Raw genomic sequence first — 20,153 nt, forward strand, 5'->3', positions numbered from 1 at the left:
AGCTAGAGAAATACCTTTTTTCAGGCACGTATAATGGGCGAGCCCGTCAAAGTTAAGAGCAGGCTTAGTCTTAGGCTTAGGCTGATGCTTAGGTTTAGGCTTGGGCTTGGGCTTAGGCTCAATCTTAGGATAAGGCCTAGACTTAGGATTTAGGCTTATGCTTAAGCTGAACTGGTGGAGAAACAGAGAAAAAGAAGTCCCAGAGAATTCTGCAATTCAGAAAAAAGAATTAGATCGACATTACTCCTTATAGTTAAACACCAAAAGTATATGAATTTAATTTAATAGGATTTATTGAGAAATTATAACTAAATTTCAAACGCAGCGAGAAATTAAACATCACGGTTTTCTTCCAGCACTCTTGCACGCAGGTTCATCATCTCGATTCGGATCTGAAATTTGAAGCTTTTTGAAAAATTAAAAAAAACCAATGAACCTACCCGATTATCCATCTCCCGCAAGTCTCGCAACAATCTTGCCTGCTCTCGTTCCCGCGCTCGGATCTCTTGGCGGTTGATATCCAGCTGCACCTGAATCTGGGCGACCAACTCGTTGCGCTGAAGGACTATAGGATGGTTTATAGAGTTACTGGGATAAATATTACCGGAGTTCTAGCCGGTTGGTAGTTCTCTTCCAAGTTTTGGTGCTCTTCTCGGGGAGGCATGGTACCTGTAACAGATTATATGTCGGTTAAAACAAAGGATATTTATCAACAAAAAGATTCATGTGATGTCAGGTTGTCCCATTTTGGTTTGATCTTTGTTGATCTACAAAAATTGCAGAAATTTAGATGCAGACTTCTCCCATATCGGCTGACGTCACATTTGTTGGGGTAAAAATTCCCGCATTTTTTGTAGATCAACCCGTTATGGGACAGCCTGAACATTTTTGAACAAGTTTTTCGACAAAATGGGTGATTTAATAGAGATGTGAGCCGGTAGATTGGGGACATAAGACTAAAAAGGAAAATCTGGTCAGTTGCAAAAGCAAACAGTGTGTGGAGCATTGGTAATGGACAAATTTCACAAACGATGGGAAATGACCTTCTACTCGGCGAGATACATATGTTGTTTTTCGCAGCGCCACCCTCTCTCTCATTGAGAATGGCACAACAGTGCAAGTAGTGCACTATGACTGACCACGACTAGCTTTGTAAATTTTTATACAAAAATGGGAGCTCATGGCAAATGATCACTGCTCGAATATTAAGGCTCTTTTTAAACAGCTCACTAATGGTTCGTGGTCACAAAAATTGCTGTTGCCAACAAAATGTTCATCATTGATATACACATAAACAATATAGCATCAGTTGTTTTTGGAAATCCATCATGATCATAAATTGTTGGTGTACTAACAAAAAATCATAGGTTTTGCAAAAATATAGTGATACGTGGCAAATCAGAGACTTGCCGGAACTGGAGATTCCTGCAAACCGGCAAAGTGCCGGAATTGAACATTTCCGGCAAGACGGCAAACCGGCAAATTGACAACTTGCTTAATTTGCCGAAAAACGACAAACCGACAAATTGCCAATTTGCCAAATTTGCCGGTAAATGGCAATTGCCGAAAATTTTCTGCAAATTGTGGATTTGCTAATTTTTTTGGAAATTTCAGAATTTCAATTTCGATCGGCAATCAGATGTTTGAGAATATTCTTTATTCTCTATTCAAACTTTCATATAAATTCACAGGGAAACTCCCGATATACACATATAAAAATAATAGGAATTCACAAAATACACAAAAATTTATTGATTGTTCTTTGAGCGCTTCTCCTGCTCACAATCAGCAGCATCCTTCCAAGATTCTTGAATTGTCTGGCGCATGACCGCCAAGCCGCTCTCCAACTCCTCCCGATCTTCCTTCGTCCAATTCTGAATCCTGATCTCCTCTTCCATATGTTGACGGTCCTTTGAACCTGTCCGTTGCTCATTGACGATGTTGAAACTTCGTCTAAGATTATTTCGTTCAATTGTCAGCTCCGCGATCATCTTCGAAAGTGTTTCTTTATCAAGAGGCTGTCCATCGTCCTGAAATATTGATTTTTGTTTAAATTGGGTACCGGTTTTATGGATGCGAGAATTTTGCCTTACTGCCTGCGCTAGAACGACCACTCGGGGAAAAAAACTGCAATTTCACTACGTTGAATCACCGTTTGCGAGCCCGGGTAAAGTATAATTAACTTATTGACGGAGGAAAAATGCTCCGCGAGCTCGCCAAAGGTGCTTCAACTCTACCACCCTTGCAGAGAGAACAGATTGATCATTCCGAACATCCGAGGCTCGCCAAGTATCACTCACCTCTTCTTCCGAATCTTCCGCGAGATCCAATATCGCTTGACGCAGGTACTGCTGCTTTTCCTCCCGATGCTCCTCTTGGTAGCGTTGCAACGAATTTTGAGTGACGGGTTGCTTGATTGTAAGCTCGAAAAGCTGAAAAAGTTAATTGTACAACTTTTAAAAATTATTTTTCAAATCTTACCCCAGCCCGAATACTGACAAGCAAATTCCGGATCATTCCAAACACTGAATCAGTGAAGGAGTTGGGATTTTGAGCCATTGATAGCTGAAATCAGTCTGAAATTTATCTGAAATTAGTATAAAAATGAGGAAAAATTGAAAAGAAAAATAAAGGTCGGAGCGGAAACAATGAGTAAAGTGCGCGTGGCCTCCTCCACAGTGACCCTCTCTCTAACCACCTGCGTCTCTTCTTCTCGGCCGTCCATTGGCCTCCCGGGAAGCTCCGCCCACTGTTGACATAATATGGGTTCCTGGGAAGAAACATTAGTTACAAAACAACAGAATGGCCGCCCCAATGCAATTTGATCTACAAAAAATGCGGGAATTTTTCCCTGTGAAGTCAGCCGATATATGGCATTCTGACATCACGTGCAGGCCCAGAAGTTATCAGACTGCTAAAAAAGTTAGGTATGCTGAAAATTTTATTCTGCAGTTGGAGTAAAAATTTGTTTAATTTGTGTTCAGGCCCATCCCGCAAGATGTCAGCCGTTTTAATTTCTTCTGAAATGATGCATATGGTGCCAGGCTGCCCCATTACGGTTTGATCTTCAAAAAATGCGAGATTCTTGGCCAAAAATATGTGACCTCAGCACGTTCATAACGCTAATAACTAATGACTTTTGTTTAGATGATGAATTCCAAAAGTCCCCGCCTGAGCCAGAATCGCGACAAGCAACTTCATCGTAGAGAATCACGGCGACGGTATCGCTATGACCCCATTCGAGCCATCCGCCGGGACCGAGCACCTCGCCGTCGGCAATCTCCGCCTCGACATCACCGTATTATATTCAGATTAGGAGAGATCGAGGTAAATTAATTTGACAACCTTTTCCAACTTACGTACTCATAATTTAAAAAATTCCATCTTTCGATAATCATTAAATTCAAGCTCTAATTAAACTAAAAATAAATCACCATACCAGTTAAACCTTTCACAAACGCAGGGCGTTAAAAGTGCTTTCTACACCCGCCCTATTCCCGCTAAATTCTTATAATTTATATCTATTTAAAAGTAACCTATATTATTTTCGACTACTTTAAATTTTTTCAGAGAAACGATGAAAGACAAGAGGTGTTCAGATGGCCGCCAATGAGAGAGCAGGTGCCAGTGCTCAATCGGTCGCCTCAGCAAGAACAGAATCTCGAGGTGCCGGCGTTTGTCCTCGAAATGGTTCGTTTTTGATAAGTTTTAAAACTTCCGGAATTGCATAATTTGTATTCAGAGCCAACTATTCCTCGCTCTCCATCTAGTGAAACATGAACATGATCATCTGGAAAATCAAAACAGTCTTCACATATACACATCAATGCGCGGCGACAATGATCCAGATGTTGAATTGGAAATTGTCCGTCCACGGGAAAGCGGCCCCCTATGGGCTATTCAATATGAAGACTCCCAGTGGTAAACGCGTCACGTTTAATACTAGCCACTGTTTTGAAAGTACAAATGAAATTAACGGGTATGGTTGGAAGATGAGTTGGGAGACAATGAAAAAGGACTATCTAGTCGATGATAGTTTATTTGTCAAAGCAACTGTCAAGATTACAAAAATGATTGGAATACCTAGAAAGAAGCTGAAGAGCTTTGATGAGTCAGTTGAAGAGTTTTCCGATGTGATTCTTGCAGTTGAAGATGAAAAGTTTTATGTTCTCAAGAAGGTTGCTTTTTTATTTTATTTTTAGTTTGAATTTAAATGTATAATGTACATATTTTCCAGTTCCTAGCTTCTCACTCTTCATACTTCAAATCTCTTTTCTTTGGAAGCTTCGCGGAAGCTGAAAAATCAGAAATTACACTTTCCGAGATCAACTCTGCAGGTTTTCAGTGCCTTCTGGAGGTTCTATACGGAGAATCTGCTATTGATGGTGAACACTTTAAAGCTAGAATCTAGATCTAATTAAGTTTTTCAGACGAGAACGTCGACGGAATCCTGCATTTGGCTCACATGAACGAAATGGCTTTTGTGATTCGGAAATGCGAAGAGTGTTTGCTCGACAAATCGGACAGACCCAGTAGGTGTATATTCAAGATTGCGAAGCAGTATCAATTGGAATTTAAAGGTAAGGATCATAACAGATCTTGGGAAATTTAATTAATTTGTTTAGAAATCATGTCTATCGAGAATCAAAACAATCGATGAGATCAGAGCGGCGATGATATGCAATGCAGCTGAAATGGATCCAACTGTGCTGGCGGCTCTTCTCGAAAAGGCTGTGGATCTTCAGTGATCCTTCATGATATCAAACTATTCATTTTCTTGTTTGCTTTTGAATAAAATAATACGTTCCCCATAAGAACTTGTTCAAGCTGTAATGAGAAACACACCTGAGTTTCTCACGCTTATACTTACTTTACTTGTGTATTGCATGCCCTCATTTAAAAATGTTTTTTTTAAGTTGCGAATCATAACAGCTTGGAGTTTTTAGAGACATTTTTTATGAGACGGAAACGCTTAAAACCGTGCTGTTTTTAAATTTTTCCCCGTTTTTTCTAGATATTTGAATTTTTGAAGTTTCCAAAAAAAATGTGCAAAACCACAATTTTGCACATTTTTATTAACCGAAAATTGTCGGCAATTGCCGTTTCATTGGCGAATTCGGCAAATCGGCAATTTACCGGTTTGCCTATTTTTCAAAAGTTTCCAACTTCGGAAATTTGACAATTTGCCCATTTACCGAACAAATCGTTTGCCGCCCACCCCTGCCCTACATTACGTTAACGTTCCTTTTCCTTTTTCTTTTCATTATTAAAAAAAACCACAGAGAATAAACTTACAAATCAATGGTGCAGATGCTATCTCATAGGAAGAAGAACGGTCAACTAAAAAAATTGAATGCAAACAACGAAGATTGATTGAAGGTGGAGCAGACTTGTTTTGAAGTTTTCTTTTTAAGTGGTAAACTTGCCTGAAACGATAATTTGAAGAGTGTTCGAAAGCTGGAACACACATCCCGAAGAAATGATTATTAGCTATCTTGAACATCCCAGACATATCACGGACTTTCAATCAGTTTTTTAAATTGAAGCATGTATGTTCGCACTCCACTCAGAAATTAACCGTATATTTTCAAGCTTCTTTCCAAATCCCTGGCAGAAATAACAAAAATCAAAATTTGTGCATGATGATTTATTGAAGGAAAAAAGATGGTTGATGGCAATACCGCATTAAAAACCTCCACATAAAAAAACCAATCAATTAGATTGGTCTTTACAAAAAAGGGTGCACAAGTTGTATGAGAGAATAAATGAATGAATAAAGATGAAGTATAATAAGATATTATGGTTTTGGATATTAGGATATTTTGTGGCTAATGAGAATGTGTAGGGTTAACAAAAATCAATATTAGGTTATTAGGAGAGAACAATTTGAGAGTAATGCAAATGTTTAGGGATAATATTAGGATTAGGATTTGAGGATTAAGAATAAATATTAGGCTATTAGGACAATAAGAGTGTGAGGGTTATGAGAAAGGGTGAAGAAAATCAATATTAAGTTATTTGGTTATCATGAATATAAGGATTTTTTTGAAATAATTTTTAAATTTTAATTTTTTTTTTGAATTTTTTTTACTTTTTCAGATTTTTTTTGTGTTTTTGGGGTTATTAATGAGATTACTTATTGTTGGAAATAGTTGTTATAGTCAGCTGTTTTCCCGCGACGGCAACTTTTCCTATTCTTTTGAAGTTGCTCCAAATTGTATGTTGTGGCCAGTCTTCATTCGGGCGAAAAATTATTTTAAAAATCAGCTTGTGACATTTGACGCCTTTGAAAAGCTGCTTTGTCCTCAAAGCATGATAGGTTCCGGGTTGAAAAAAATGTTTTCAGTCGGCTCTTTTCACTATTTCATCCAAATGACTGAGAAACTTTTTTCGGCTGGGCTCGAAGTGGCTTCAGTATCTGTAATTTTAAAATTTCCATAAATTCTCAAAAACTCTCAAACTCACTTCATCATACTGGAAAAATTGCAAGAATTAGTGAAAATTTAGAAAATAAATCGAAAATCAATAAAAAAGAAGAGGGGGACACCCATTCAGTAGGGCGTCTAGTAGGAAGAATGAAGTGAAGAGAAAAAGGGAACGACTGAGAGATCGAGAGGCAGTGGAGGGTCGAGACATTGTGTAGGAAGACGGAAGTGAGTCGAGACACCACTTCAAAAGAGAAATCTGCATCTAGAATTGTATAAAATTGTCTAAAACTTTTTGTTGCAAAATGCTCGAAATGGACTTTTAAAAATTAATATTTATTTGAAACCTTTTTTGATAGTTCTGAAAAATACTTTAGCTGAAAGTCGGGTAAGGTTGTTTTAAAAATTTGGAATTAAAGGTGGTGTAGTCGAATTTTTTTACTGCCTTATTAGACTCAAAATTGTCTGAAAACACCGAATTTTATAATGAAAATTCTTGAAAACTTCTTTAAAAAAAGTTATAACGGCTCAAAAAATAGCCTAAAATTAGTTAAAATCGGAAATTTGACCAACTTATCAATGTCGCAGCGGCTGGAAACAATTTTTTTTGAAATCACCGTCAAATTTTAAGTATACAAGTTGATTACCGTGCGTTTTAAACTTGATTAAGGTATTTAAAAGTCGATGGACGGCGAGATTTTTAATTTTTTAAACCAAAACTCGCCGTCCATCGACTTTTAAATACCTAAATGAAGTTTAAAACGCGAGATAATCAACTTGTATACTTAAAATTTTACGGTGATTTCAAAAAAAATTGTTTCCAGCCGCTCCGACACTGACAAGTTGGTCAAATTTCCGATTTTAACTAATTTTATGTCATTTTTTGAGCCGTCATAACTTTTTTCTGAAAAGATTTCAAGAAGTTTCATTATGAAATTCGGTGTTTTCAGACAATTTTGAGTCTAATGAGGTAATAAAAAAATTCGACTACACCATCTTTAAGTGTTCAGGGATTTTCAGGAGGTGCTATAAAAATTGGACTGCCTGTGAAAGACTTTTAGGGACCACTCATATATTTGTCGTTAGGGGTCAAGACCACCCAGTCTCCCCCCGTCTCTCATTGCCCCTTCTCTCATTTTGTCTTCACGGTGGCCATTTGTCTACTCTCTTTATTGATTCTTACATTGTAAAAGAATGGCAAAGGAATTCCAACTCACCCATATTTTTAAGAAAGTATCCGAATTTAAAGATGGCGAATGTAGATGTGGACCCCTAGAAGAACACTTCAATGTTGAATGGTTAGTTTTCACCAATTATAAGATACATTTAATAAATTTCAAATGTCGTATTCAGGTTACTTTATATAAATCGGAAAGATGATGAATTGGCAGTATTTCTGGGTTGCAATAGTTTACAAGGAACTGAAGAAACAACACTGTCAATTTATGTGGAATTAAAGTTTACACTCAAGAATTCAATTGGCACACGAGTAACGAAAATCGCTAAATGTCTGTTATCAAATAAGAGTACTGAAAGTGATTTCGGACTTAATAAGTTTATTGGTTGGGAGACATTGTTGAAGGACTACCTGATTGATGACAGTATCATTATCGAAGCAAAAATCAAGATCACTAAGATGACTGGATTTCCGAGAAAAGAGCTCAGAAGCTTTGATGAATCAAGTGAGGAGTATTCCGATATGATTATTGCCGTTGGGGATAGAAAGTTCTATGTTCTCAAACAGGTAGCTCTAGTCTCTGAATATTCCAACTATTTGAGTACTTTTCAGCTCCTCGCTTCAAACTCTACACACTTTCAATCTCTTATTCCCCTGGACTTTGAAGAAATGGACTGTGAAGGAAAATCGGAGATCACCCTGCCAGATATCAACCCCTCCGATTTTCAGTGTCTCCTGGAGGTTCTGTACGGAGAGCCTGCTATGGATGGTAAGAAAACTATAGCAATTTAAACAATTTAATACAATTTAATCTGAAAAATATTTTAAACATTGGGGGGGGGGGGGGGGGGAAATTACGAAGCTATCAAGTTTATTTGTTTAAATAAATATTAGTATTTGAATTTAATTTTGCATTGACAACTAGCTTAGGCTCAGGCTTAGTCTGAGACCAAGGCTTAGGCTGGACGGGGACAATTCCATCTCAGTAAGATTCAAAACACTTCCAAAATATTTCCAAACATTTTCAAAATTGTGTCAACTATAACTACAATGCTCCTACAGTAATCCTAGCCCACTTCATTCTCAAAATCTATAAACTGATTTTTTTTCTGAAACTACAGTAACCATATAGTAGATAACACTATTGTTAATATTTCAGACGAGAACGTTGAAGGGATTCTTCATTCGGCTCACATGTACAAAATGACAAAAGTAATTCGGAACTGTGAAGAGTTTCTTTCCAACAAATCTGAAAAACCCATGAGGGATAAGTTCAAAATTGCAAAGCAATACCAACTGGAGAGTTTGAAGGTTAGAATTCATATATTTTTTAAAAACTATTTTAATACATTTTTTTTTTCAGAAATCATGTCTCTCAAAAATCCAAACAATCCAAGACATCAAGTCAGCAATGGCAGGGGATCTATCTGACATGGATGCAACTGTAGTGGCGGCTCTTCTCGAAAAATCGGTGACTATTGAACCGCCTTCGAAAAATGGACGACCGTATTAATTTGAAATTGTTTTTTTTGTGGTTATACTGTATTTTTCACTTATTCAATAAATTCCAAAATATTGGTGAAATTGTAAAAAACTCTACAGATAAAAGTGAGCTATAGAAATTGGACGGACTGTAGTAGAAAACTGTATTTCCAATCAAGACCCTAATGATGTAAGACGGCACCTTTCGGGACCATTCACTGCCTACATATTTGTCGTTGACAGGGGTCAAGACCACCCAGTCTCCCCCGTCTCTCACCACCCCTTTCTCTCATTTTGTCTTCACGGTGGTCAGCTGGATGGCTGTTCACTCTTTTGCTTCTATTGATTTTTTGAAAAAAGTAACTTTATTATTGGTGTATTAGGTTTTGAAAAATGGATAGCGGGTTGTAATAATCAGTTGTGAAAAATAATAAATTGCGAGAACTGCTACTTTTTTTATAATTAATATTTCAATTTCAGTAGCAAGACTTCGCCCAGAATGGTAAAGGAAATAGGACTCACTCATATATTCAAGAATGTATCAGAATTGGAAAAAGGCAAATATTTTCATAGTCCCGCAGAAGAACACTTCAATGTTCGATGGTAAGTCTTTTCTAAGTTAATATAAATATACAATTTTTTGTTCAGGAATATCAAAATTGCTCGGAAAAATGAAAACATCGGAGTTTATCTGTGTTGCCAGAGATTGAAAGACATCGGAGAAGGCGCATGGTCCGTGGATACCGAATATAGACTAACAGTCAAGAATTCAATTGGTAAACGTCTTAGGAACAAGGCTAGGACTAAATTTGTGCCAAATTCGAATGAATGGGGATGGGAGTTCAGTTGGGAGACATTGATCAAGGATTATCTCATTGATGATAGTATCATTGTTGAAGCAGAGGTCAAGATCAGAAAGATGACTGGGATTCCTAGGAAGCTGCTCAGTAGCTTTGAGCAGTCAGATGACGTCTTTTCTGATGTGGTTCTAGCGGTTTACGACAAGAAGTTCTTTGTTCTCAAAAAGGTATGTTTCAGGGATGGGCGGCAATTGCCTTCCGGCAAATCGGCAAATTGCCGGTTAGACAGTTTGCCGGGAATTTTCATTTCCGGCAAATTGTCGATTTTCCGTTTTCCAAAACTGAATTTGCCGGGAGTTTTTAGAGAGATTTTTTATAAGACGGAAACGCTTAAAACTGTGCTTTTATGAAATTTTCCCCCTTATTTTCTAGTTATTTTCATAGAACTTGCTTACTTTTCAAAATAGATGTAGGAATATTCATTGGATGCGTAGGACTTTTGCCGATTAAAATTGAAACTTCGAAATTTCCAAAAAGTGTTATATTAGAGATCAGCCCTAACTTGGCTTTTCGGCTACATCTGGCCGAATTAACCACTGTTCTAAAACGCCGAAATCTCTGAAATCCGGCACAACAAGTTATGCGTCATGACACACTTTTAGTGCCGAACTGTTCAAAATTAGCCAAAAAATTCATTTAATGTGTGTTTCAGTTCCTCGCCACTCACTCATCATACTTCAAAACTCTATTTCTCGGAAAATTCGATGAACCAGAAAAAGCTGAAATCGCGCTCACCGACATCAATGCTGCCGATTTTCAGTGTCTTCTAGAGGTTCTGTACGGAGAACCTGCTATTGAGGGTAAAGAAAAAGGTTTTTATTCTAGAAAAAAAGTTAATTTTAGACGAGAACGTTGAGGGAATTCTACACTTGGCTCACATGTACAAGATGGCCGTGGTGATTGAGAAATGTGTGGAGTTTCTATCCGATAAATCTGAGAAACTCGGGAGAGATAAGTTCAGAATTGCAAAGCAATATCAACTGGATAATTTGAAGGTTAGAATCAAGATTTTAAAATTCTTTTAAATTCCAATAAAACAATTTTTTCAGAAATCGTGCCTATCAAAAATCAATACAATCACTGAGATCAAATCAGCAATGGCAGGGGATCTATCTGACATGGATCCAACTGTAGTGGCGGCTCTTCTCGAAAAATCAGTGGCTCTTCATTAACTAGTAATTTTACGAAGCACATAAGTTATGTAAATTTGTATGCTTTACTTATTGTATCATAAAAAAGTTTGTTTCATTTTCAAGGCTTGCCATGCTACTTCTTCTTCTGAGATGACTTTGAACCAATTTTTGAGCGACTTTTTGAAACTTTTGAGCAAAAGTATAATAATTTCCAAAAAGTACAAATATTTCTCTATATTTCTACATAAATTTTCAAAACAAAACTTCGACTCAACAAGGAGAAATAGGGGATGTTTTAAATATGTCGAAAAAATGTGTCACACATATCTGCTGGCTACCATATTCCGAAGATGCCAAATGATTTCAAAACAAAAATTAAAAAACCATTATTGTAAGACGGTTTTTACATAATTAATCATTCTAAAACACATTGATATCTGTAGTTTCAGAAAAATTACATGCAATTTTCTAAAATTATTGATTTTTGCTTATAAGATCCTCCAAATTCAACATTTTCGCTTCAAATTTCGACTAAGCATTGTACATTTTGGTCCTCTATTTAGTTTTGAAAGAATTTTTGAAAAATGTTGGCTCATCTCCAAAATCGTCCTGACTGTAAGAGACATGCCTTTTGCGATTCGGAAATGTGAGGAATTTCTGGTTGAGAAATATGAAAGGCCCAAGCGAGATATACTCAATATTGCAAAGCAATATCAACTTGAGAACTTGAAGGTAAGGATCACAACGGATCGTGTAAATCTAAATTGAATATTTTTCAGAAACTATGTCTTGCAAAAATCAATACGATTGATGAAATCAAGGCGGCAATGGCAGGTAATCTATCTGACATGGAGCCAACAGTGCTGGCGGCTCTTCTCGAAAAATCGGTGGCTCTAAAATAACCATTCAAATTTAATTTCTGAATAAAATAATTGTTTTTTACCACTTTCAAGTACATATATTCCATATAATTGTTACAATCTTTCTCCAAATTTCCAAAAAAAAAATCACAGGTTAATCACTGAGTTTTGGCATTTTTGGTTTTTCTTGACTTTTCTTTAGTACTTGATGTGAAACATCGTTTGAAAATTTTAAGGCTAAATTTGAAGTTCCTGCAAATTTCCTTCGGGCTGTCAAGTTTTCTCTGCGGAAAAATGACTGTAAATTTGAAAAAATATATTTCAAAAATTCGAATATCAGGGAAAATTCAGGTTATCGAATTTCAATTTTTTGCCATGTGTTTGACTTGCCTATTGTATGCCTACATACCTAATGTATGCCTACGTGCCTACTGCATGCTGGCATGCCTACTACATGCCTACTGCATACCTACATGAACACCGCATGACTACTTGGCTACGTGCCTACTTAAGTTTCTACTGCATTTCTCCCTTTTTTTTTGGAAATCGGGAAATTCTATGTATTTCTGAAACGCATAATTTTGTGGCCAGAGGTTCTTCCTTCACTCTTGGGAAGACTTATTGACGCTGCGTCATCTGCAACTACGGATCGATAACATTCGACTACCAGCTGACTACCAGCTCAGCCATTTCTCAGCTCATTCTCTCTCCTCCAAGACTACTCGTTTGCCTTTTATTGATTTTTTAAGAAACTCCTTTACTGCTTTTTTATCCAATTTGTTTGAAATATTTCTAACTCTATAATTTCAGCAGGACAATGAATTCCGCTAAAAAGGAATTTGAGATTTCACACATTTTCACAGATGTATCAAAATTGGAAAACGGTAATTTTCTATTAAGCCCTGAAGAAGATCACTTCAATGTTCCATGGTAAATAGGTTTTATTTTACTAAAATGAATATAAAATGAACATTCAGGGACTTGCAACTTTATCGAGAAGATGATCATTTAGATGTGTACCTCCGTTGTACGAAATTGACGGAAAATGATGAAATTTGTGCAATTGATACGGAATTCGAATTAACTCTTAAAACTTCAAATGGGAAACAAATGAGTCGTAGGGTCAAAGTTGACTTTACACTTGAAAACATCATGATACCCGCATGGAGATGGTCTAAGGTTGTTAGTTGGGAGACATTGTTGAAGGAATACCTAATTGATGATAGTATCATTGTGGAAGCAGCCGTCATGATCAAAGCGATGACTGGGATCCCTAGGATGAAGCTTAGAAGCTTCGAGAAGTCGGCTCAGGAGTATTCTGATGCGATTATAGCAATTGGAGATGAAAAGTTCTACGTTCTCAAGAAGGTATTTGCATTTTTTGCTTTTGAATTTCAATTTTAAATGCTTTTCAGTTTCTCGCTGCTCACTCAACTTACTTCAAGGATCTCCTCTTCGGAGACTTCGACTTCGAACAAGCTGAAAATTCAGAAATCACACTCTCCGATATCAATTCTACCGATTTTCAGTGTCTCCTGGAGGTTCTATACGGAGAACCTGCTATTGATGGTAAAACTGAAAACATGTGAAAGTTCAAATTTTCTATTTTTTCTAGAAGAGAACATTGACGGAATCCTCAAATTGGCTCAGAAGTACAATATGCCCCTGCGATTCGGAGATGTGAAGAGTTCCTAATCAAAATTTCTGAAAGATCAATCAGGGAAAAGTTAAAGATTGCAAAGCAATACCAACTGGATAACTTGAAGGTAAGGATCATAGCTGAGCCTCCAATCCTAATCAGTCTGTTTAGAAATCATGTCTGTCGAAAATCAATATAATGGATGAGATCAAAGCGGCAATGGCATGCAATGTTGCTGAAATGGATCCAACTGTGCTGGCGCCTCTTCTCCAGAAATCGGTGGCTCTTAAATAATTTTTCTAAATTTCTTTTTGAATCAAAAGCACAGACACTGGGATTATGTTAATAAAATTTTCATTGTTAATGCTTGCATAATTATTTCCCGGATTTGCCCAGAAAATTTCGAACCGAACGGGGCAAATCTCACTCTGTTATGAGCCTTTGTTGAGTTGTTGAAGTTAAGGAACGCTGAGCGTTAACGCCGGAGCAAACACATAGGGTGACCAGGAAGAGTGTCGGCTGCTAGTACAATTTTTCTATGTATTATCTTTTTCTAGGCTAGTCTAGTTGAGTTTTGACCTACCAGGTTTTTTTGACCTACCCGGCGCCGAATTTTGTTTTCTTGTGTTTCCTTGGACTCTCACTGGATTTTTGTTCTTTCCCCTCATTTTTCGTCAAGCTTTCCTAGTTTTTTCTCGATTTCATCATCAAATTATTGATTTTTAGATGTCCGACGACCCGAATACCACTCAGGAACGGGCGATGGAAGGCCCATCGGAAAATCAAGCTGCTCGGCAACTAGAGGGCAACCAAGAAGAGGTAACATTTAACAATTTTTCTATTTCATAAATTCCCATTTTTCAGGCACAACGCCAACCAAAAGAAGAGCAAGCTGATCGAGAAGAAGCCAAGGGAGAAGAAGAAGCTCCACAGGTGGCCGCTGCTCTACCCATACCGGACAGCCCATTTCTTACCGAATTGGCCAGGCTTCTACGAGGATCCCTGCGACCATATCTCAACACAGAACCTGATGAAGTCATTGAAGCTGCGAGGCAGGATCACCAACTCGATCAAGAAGTTGCCAATGAGAACTTGTTACAGTATATCTGTAGGACGCTGGTGGAGGTATGTGTTGGGAGAAGATCCATCTAGCCCAATTTTTTTATAGTCGCCGCTGTTGCCCGAAAGTTGCCCAAGAGTTGCCCGATAGTTGCTCGATAGTTGCCCGTTGAAGCCCGCCAATTGCCCGCTGCTGGCCTTTTTTTGCTAGTTGACATCCGCTCCTTGCCTGGTTGAAAATACCTTTTGCAGGGGGTTTCCTGAGTTTCAGCGCTTCAATTTACGTTCCTAACCAATCGTATTTCAGAGCAACGATATGGGTAAACTCGCCGAGATCAGGGAACTTTTCGCCAGAACTCCCGAGGATCCCGCATTTAACACTCCTGCAGGCATCGATGATTCAGCTATGGTTGGTACTTCAAAATCCCTGCTCTTCGTCAATAGTTCCTACTTTCAGAATCAATTTTACGAGTTGATCCGAGACTGTCGAGTTGTTCCAGAGGATGATCAGACTTTCGTGCCAAGACAAGCGCTGGTATACTTTAGAATGCTGGATTCTAATAACTTAAATTTAAATTTCCAGGCTACTAGGATCCACCTGATCATTGATAGTTTTCAAGCGAGACGGGAAAGCGAGTTCCTACGGCAATGGTGTCAACAGGTTGGTTGCCGTCGTTGAAAGACTCACTGAACCAAATTTCAAATTTCAGAATATTGTATGCCTGCTGTATGGAAATCCCGTCCCCGAGATGAAAGATTTTGCCTATCGGATTTTAATTGAGATGCTGACTAGCTCTTCCACTTGGGTAAGGATTTCAACAACTCTTCAACTTGTTTACTAAATCCCCCTTTCAGACTGCAGAGTTGGAATCATTCGCAAACGAGTTGAGTCGGAAAAGAGGCACGTTCATTAACGATTATTGGGCCACGATTCGGGATCAAAATGAAGCAGGTGATTTGGATCCCAAACGGACACTCTTTGCGGACTTTCGAGACCAGCATTCCGTGTTTGGTAATGTTCAATTCGATATCTTCCGTGAACGCTTGGCGCAATTGGAAAAGCTTTGGCATTCGGTTAGTTTCGGTCATTCAGTTTTCAACCAGAATTTCAAAAATTACAGCAAATGAGGATGTTCGATGTTCCGGATAAGGTTCTATGTGTGACTGGTATAGTGACGGATACAATGACTGAAATGTTGATGGGAGTCAAAGACGGGGTAGGTTAGGCGCCCAGGAAGCCCTATAGCAATTTTCTTTCCTTTTCAGAAGCCCAATATCACACCGTTCCTGAAAAAAGCTCGCATATTTTATCGCTTAAGTGATGGAGCTGAAACATCCGAAGCACCAGCAGAAGCATCAGCAAGAGCATCCGAAGCGCCAGAAGCTCCAGCGTTACCACCAAAACGTTCCAGAGGTATCAAGAGAAAGCTGAGTGAATACGCCGAAGAGCTCTTTGAATCAAAAAAGCCTAAGGTATGTAGCTCCATTTTTGTAACCTTAAAATCTACTTCTAACAATTTCAGAGCGACGAGCTTCCGACTGCTGAGCAATGGATGTATTTCCTCCAACACTGTCTACAAGGACCGGAACAAGATGAGCAAAGAGGCGGCAATCAATAAATTAAAATTATTCTTTTTTATTTGTTGTGTGTATTTTTATTGTAAGTATTCAATAGTTTTGAACTATTTTTAGCCTATCAGTTGAAAACATATTTTCAATATTTTGAAAACGAAAGTTTGAAACTCTAAGTATCCCTACAGTAACCCTGAATTGGAGGCAATGACAAGCCCTTTAACTTTGCTGATTGGTCGCACTTTCTCTCACTTTTCAATAAGAAGAAAATATCTTTAAAGCTTACTCGAGAAGAAAAAAACAAAAAAAAAAAGCAACACATTATTGACGATTGTGAATCCGACGCCAAATCATTGCAATCAAATCTTTGTGTTTTGAGATTTGGCGGCTGATGTTCACCATTGCTGACTTTAAACGATCCTGGCCAACTTGCGGGACTCGAAGCTCCCCGAGCAAAGCAAGAGGCTCCAAATTGAGAACGAAAATCAAAATCTGGAAAGTTTGAAGTTCGACAAATGATAATAGGTTCTCCAAAGGGCTCAAAAACGATTCCGCATGGTGATAGCGGCGATTTTCAGAATGCAGTTGTGTGAGCTCTCTCTTAAGATTGTGGAGCTCTCTCGTCGCTCTGTCGAGTCTGCCCCATAGTGTACGGACTTCCATTGGGCCCTGAACCTCGTTATCTTCTTCTTCGTCGACGTCGTCGTCTTCATCATCTTCCTGCAAAAAAAATTTTGGCAGTGTACGACTTAACTTAGAAAATTTGGGACAGAAAGTTGGCAGTGTTCGACAGAAAGTCGATAATATTTGATAGAAAAGTGGAGAAGAGCGGCAGAAAGTCGACAACGTCTCATAGAAAGTTGGCAAACTTCTACAGAAAGTAGCCTTAGAGATGCAAGAAAAATGTACCTCTGGACCCGGAAGATCCACGCGTTGCGGACGATCCGGCTCGCGGTAGTTATCCATTCGCGGAGCCATCCCCTAGCTGGAAGGAGCAGAAATTTAAAAAAAGTCAATAATAAAAGTACTCCTCTCGGACAATGAATTAGACAACTTAACAAAATAAGAAAGCTTTCAGGACTCTCTTAGATAAGGTACTCTTTATCAAAAAGCGGAACACAAAAATAAATGAAACAACAAAAAAAAATTAAAGCCCTTCACTGCCCCATGAGTTCCAGTTCAATTTCCTCAATGCGATCCTCAATATCTCTGAGCTTGATGTTGATAAGCTCAGAGCGAGCCCGACGGGAAGCTTGTGTCTGGAATATCTGTTTGCCCCAAGTTTCCAGAGCTCTCATTTTCTTTTCCATCTCATAGCTTTCCAGGAGCAGCGTGGCGCGCTCAGTCAACAAGTCTTGGCGACGTTGATGGGCCTAAAATTAGTGGTAGGTAAATCTAATGTGTATAAGTAAAATGTAGTACTAACCCGTTTCTGTGCAATCTGAAGCCCAATATGATGAGACAAGGTTAATGGCCAGTGGCCATTCATAGGGTTCAGCTGAAAATTTTGAAATTTGCTCAACTTCTAATTTTGTTTTAGTTGTAGATTTTGAAAACTTACAGCGTGGTCCCGCGTTTTAGCCAGCCAATTTTGGTGAGCAGGCTCCTGACGAGCAGGATTCTGAAGAGCAGGATACTGAAGTAGTGCCTAAAATCATTGATATGTATTGCACAGCTTTCTGTCGTACATTTCCAACTTTTTGTAGCACATTATCAATTTTCTGAAGCGCACATTGTCTACTTTCCGTAGCCCATTGCCAATTTTCTGTCGCACTTTTTACTTTTCCGGAAAACTGCCAAATTTGGGACACACTTTTTTTTTCGAACTACTGTCCAAAATTTCTAGAAAAATCTATAAAAAACTACAGAAAATAGATCAAAAAAGCGTAAAAACTATTCGCCCTTCGATTTTTGATATTTCTCGTAAAACCCTGTGAATTTTTCCTTTAATTTTACAACAAGAAAAGTACCTGAGCACACTCGATTTCAGCTTCAACATCCTCACAACACTCGAATTGCCCATGGATCTTATTCTCTTTATCCTCACCGAAGAGCTTCTGATTGATCTGAAGATTTGTTCTAAAAATACATTTTTGCTTCTAAAAGCTAACCTGGTTTTGGTTACTCCATTGTGGTTTGACGGTGAACATGATGGGGAGCTGAAAATGTTAGTGAAATTAGAAGGCAAACAAAGCAACAAAAAATAAGAATGAGGGAATAGTAGGGGCATATGAACTGCCACCATCTACCTCTCGTCTACGTCTCCACTACTACAGGAGCCTCTAGTCTCTACGAAGCTCGTCGCCCGGAGGCAGGCAGTCTTTAAATGACTGTATTCTCTTTGGGCGGGAGGGGGGGAAGGGGGGCGCATGGGCCGGTGGGGGCTGGAGAAATTGGGAAAGCAATAGGAAGAGAAATCTATGTTATCAAAATTGTTTAAATGGGAATTTTTTTTGAACGTAGATGCCAAAAATGGGATCATATGAACGAATTTTGTAATGAAATGTTTCAAAAACTGTTCAAAAATTCGCAAAAATTACATTGATTTTGGCTTAAATCTTGATTTAAATGTACCTTTATCGACGAAATAGAATGAAATAAACTACCAAAAAGACAATTTTGAGCAGATGTGACACGGAAAAGTAGGCAAAATTCAAGATTAAAAAGGCCAAAATCAGTGTAAAAGTTTTGAGCAATTTGTTCATTTGAGCCCATTTTAGGCCTACACGTTCAAAATGTCCAAACCGTCACTCTATTTGAAAGCATAAACAATACAAGAAAAGGTTGCAAATGGGGGGCTGCACAGCGAGAGGGAAAGGAGGATGCCTTTCTGAAATTAGTCACTGTCCCCCTTCCTCCTCCTGCGTCTCTCCTATCACTTGCATCTCTTATCTATCTGTCGGTTATCTGTCGGAGAAAGCTCGTATGGTGGGGCATCCTATTTGGTGGAGGGGGGGACTGCTGCCATTTCCATGAGTCATCCGCGGGAGGAGGGAGCACGGTCCACGCTTGGTGGGGGAATGATGAAGCATTTAAATGGATTCAGTGTGCCGCGAATATGTAGAGAGGAATAATATTTCTCCTATCTTTTGATTTTATAGTTTTTGTCTTCCACCACACTATATTCCATGCCCGGTCAAAAAAAAAAACTGCCAAATTTTTCAACATTTCAAAATTTTGTCAAGTCGCTCTAACTCTAACTGCTTGTCACGCAAAGATAACAGTTTGATAATCAAAGTTTGAACCTTCATTTTCAGACTAGTGTCTTCCAATATTTGGTCAATCTTGAAGCCTAAGTCTAAGCCTAAGCCTAAGCCTTAGCGTCAGCGTATGCGTAAGCCTAAGCCTAAGCCAAAGCCTCGACCTCCGCCTGATTGCGAGTAGTTGGATCGTAGTCAATGAGTTTAATCAAAATTTATTCACATGTAAAACTTCCAATTAACAACAAAAAAAAAACATTAATCAATTATTAAAAATGCCTCGTTCCATCTCGACCACCTCAATCCTGTCCTCTAAATTAGCCAAATCCTCATAAAAATTTTCAAGCCTCAAATCAAACTCTTCTTCTCCGACTCTTTGCATCAAAATATTCAAGTCCTGCTGAATATCCTCATAAGCATTCCAGAGGTCATCCATTTCTTGCTCGGCGAGCACCGGTGGTACATAAGCCCCGTCAAGTATATCATTTACCTCGGCGAGAATTTCTTGATTTCCTCGGATAATTGGGTGTTGCAGCTAGGAAAAAACATCAAGTTATGCAAAACTTTCAAAACAATAACCGTAAAAAACTCACCAAGTTTCCGAGTTCTTGAAACAATCCATCCAAATATCCTGCATCAATCTGCATAAAAGCCATTTTCTCTGAAATTATTATGAAAATTAGAAATTTTTAGTTAAAAAAAAATCAACAACCAAAAAGTCGATAAACTCTCCTGTCACGTTGAAT

General features: G+C 38.3%; 8 protein-coding genes, 1 long non-coding RNA gene, 2 other non-coding genes and 2 pseudogenes across 15 annotated transcripts; 8 read left to right on the plus strand and 5 right to left on the minus strand.

The window, feature by feature from the left end:
- Nucleotides 1-275: 275 nt before the first annotated feature.
- On the minus strand, nt 276-664 carry Y49F6C.7 (Cytosolic protein; the record flags this gene model as incomplete). 2 transcript variants are annotated; one of them, NM_001377754.2, is made up of 3 exons in its annotated part: nt 276-392; nt 441-565; nt 605-664. In NM_001377754.2, 3 exons carry the CDS (start codon nt 662-664, stop codon nt 377-379), a joined length of 201 nt encoding a protein of 66 aa, NP_001364757.1. The 2 variants fall into 2 exon arrangements, with proteins under 2 accessions (NP_001364757.1, NP_001379357.1); NM_001393036.1 differs by having other exon boundaries at nt 333-392; nt 441-557.
- Nucleotides 665-1,640: 976 nt separating this feature from the next.
- Y49F6C.8 (Mediator of RNA polymerase II transcription subunit 21) lies at nt 1,641-2,578 on the minus strand. The gene is made up of 3 exons (NM_062120.2): nt 2,482-2,578; nt 2,301-2,432; nt 1,641-2,030 (listed from the first exon to the last, which is right to left on the minus strand). The coding sequence occupies exons 1-3, from the start codon at nt 2,557-2,559 to the stop codon at nt 1,749-1,751; spliced, it is 492 nt and encodes a 163-aa protein (NP_494521.1). The 5' UTR covers nt 2,560-2,578; the 3' UTR covers nt 1,641-1,748.
- Nucleotides 2,579-3,609: 1,031 nt separating this feature from the next.
- bath-23 lies at nt 3,610-4,660 on the plus strand (annotated as a pseudogene). Its single transcript has 5 exons — nt 3,610-3,690; nt 3,743-4,178; nt 4,238-4,385; nt 4,431-4,580; nt 4,626-4,660. Coding segments are annotated over exons 1-5 (850 nt in total).
- Nucleotides 4,661-5,635: 975 nt separating this feature from the next.
- linc-11 lies at nt 5,636-6,652 on the minus strand. Its single transcript, NR_101672.1, has 2 exons — nt 6,466-6,652; nt 5,636-6,418 (listed from the first exon to the last, which is right to left on the minus strand). It is a non-coding gene; the product is annotated as a long non-coding RNA linc-11 (long non-coding RNA).
- On the plus strand, nt 6,133-6,153 carry 21ur-8285. The gene has a single exon (NR_050959.1).
- Nucleotides 6,476-6,496, plus strand: 21ur-14793. The gene has a single exon (NR_050960.1).
- An 893-nt stretch (nt 6,653-7,545) lies between the features above and the next one.
- On the plus strand, nt 7,546-9,188 carry bath-10 (BTB and MATH domain containing). Its single transcript, NM_062122.5, has 5 exons — nt 7,546-7,723; nt 7,779-8,169; nt 8,215-8,371; nt 8,762-8,913; nt 8,966-9,188. The coding sequence occupies exons 1-5, from the start codon at nt 7,620-7,622 to the stop codon at nt 9,113-9,115; spliced, it is 954 nt and encodes a 317-aa protein (NP_494523.1). The 5' UTR covers nt 7,546-7,619; the 3' UTR covers nt 9,116-9,188.
- A 367-nt stretch (nt 9,189-9,555) lies between these two features.
- On the plus strand, nt 9,556-11,301 carry bath-9 (BTB domain-containing protein). The gene is made up of 5 exons (NM_062123.4): nt 9,556-9,687; nt 9,733-10,111; nt 10,597-10,744; nt 10,788-10,939; nt 10,994-11,301. The coding sequence occupies exons 1-5, from the start codon at nt 9,584-9,586 to the stop codon at nt 11,114-11,116; spliced, it is 906 nt and encodes a 301-aa protein (NP_494524.1). The 5' UTR covers nt 9,556-9,583; the 3' UTR covers nt 11,117-11,301.
- Nucleotides 11,042-11,979, plus strand: Y49F6C.2 (BTB domain-containing protein; the record flags this gene model as incomplete). Its single annotated transcript, NM_062124.3, has 4 exons — nt 11,042-11,150; nt 11,203-11,468; nt 11,527-11,809; nt 11,857-11,979. The coding sequence occupies exons 2-4, from the start codon at nt 11,428-11,430 to the stop codon at nt 11,977-11,979; spliced, it is 447 nt and encodes a 148-aa protein (NP_494525.1). The 5' UTR covers nt 11,042-11,150; nt 11,203-11,427.
- Nucleotides 11,980-12,754: 775 nt separating this feature from the next.
- Nucleotides 12,755-13,870, plus strand: bath-8 (annotated as a pseudogene). Its single transcript is given in 6 exon segments — nt 12,755-12,867; nt 12,915-13,305; nt 13,353-13,506; nt 13,553-13,602; nt 13,605-13,703; nt 13,748-13,870. Coding segments are annotated over 6 exon segments (930 nt in total).
- A 426-nt stretch (nt 13,871-14,296) lies between these two features.
- On the plus strand, nt 14,297-16,492 carry T06D4.1 (the record flags this gene model as incomplete). 2 transcript variants are annotated; one of them, NM_001393037.1, is made up of 11 exons in its annotated part: nt 14,297-14,395; nt 14,441-14,701; nt 14,745-14,899; nt 14,943-15,044; nt 15,093-15,170; nt 15,219-15,296; nt 15,346-15,441; nt 15,491-15,709; nt 15,757-15,852; nt 15,902-16,108; nt 16,159-16,492. In NM_001393037.1, 8 exons carry the CDS (start codon nt 14,952-14,954, stop codon nt 16,252-16,254), a joined length of 963 nt encoding a protein of 320 aa, NP_001379887.1. In that variant the 3' UTR covers nt 16,255-16,492. The 2 variants fall into 2 exon arrangements, with proteins under 2 accessions (NP_001379887.1, NP_494527.1); NM_062126.5 differs by lacking the exon at nt 14,745-14,899 and having other exon boundaries at nt 14,303-14,395; nt 16,159-16,484.
- An 800-nt stretch (nt 16,493-17,292) lies between these two features.
- Nucleotides 17,293-18,372, minus strand: T06D4.2 (Cobyrinic acid ac-diamide synthase). The gene is made up of 5 exons (NM_062127.4): nt 18,319-18,372; nt 18,178-18,273; nt 17,769-17,855; nt 17,634-17,705; nt 17,293-17,580 (listed from the first exon to the last, which is right to left on the minus strand). The coding sequence occupies exons 1-5, from the start codon at nt 18,355-18,357 to the stop codon at nt 17,365-17,367; spliced, it is 510 nt and encodes a 169-aa protein (NP_494528.3). The 5' UTR covers nt 18,358-18,372; the 3' UTR covers nt 17,293-17,364.
- Nucleotides 18,373-19,607: 1,235 nt separating this feature from the next.
- T06D4.6 (YlbF family regulator) lies at nt 19,608-20,070 on the minus strand. The gene is made up of 2 exons (NM_001267145.3): nt 20,001-20,070; nt 19,608-19,942 (listed from the first exon to the last, which is right to left on the minus strand). Exons 1-2 carry the CDS (start codon nt 20,061-20,063, stop codon nt 19,670-19,672), a joined length of 336 nt encoding a protein of 111 aa, NP_001254074.1. The 5' UTR covers nt 20,064-20,070; the 3' UTR covers nt 19,608-19,669.
- Between the last annotated feature and the right edge of the window lie 83 nt (nt 20,071-20,153).

Source organism: Caenorhabditis elegans, chromosome II (genome assembly GCF_000002985.6).
Source record: "Caenorhabditis elegans chromosome II".
NCBI classification, from domain to species: domain Eukaryota; kingdom Metazoa; phylum Nematoda; class Chromadorea; order Rhabditida; family Rhabditidae; genus Caenorhabditis; species Caenorhabditis elegans.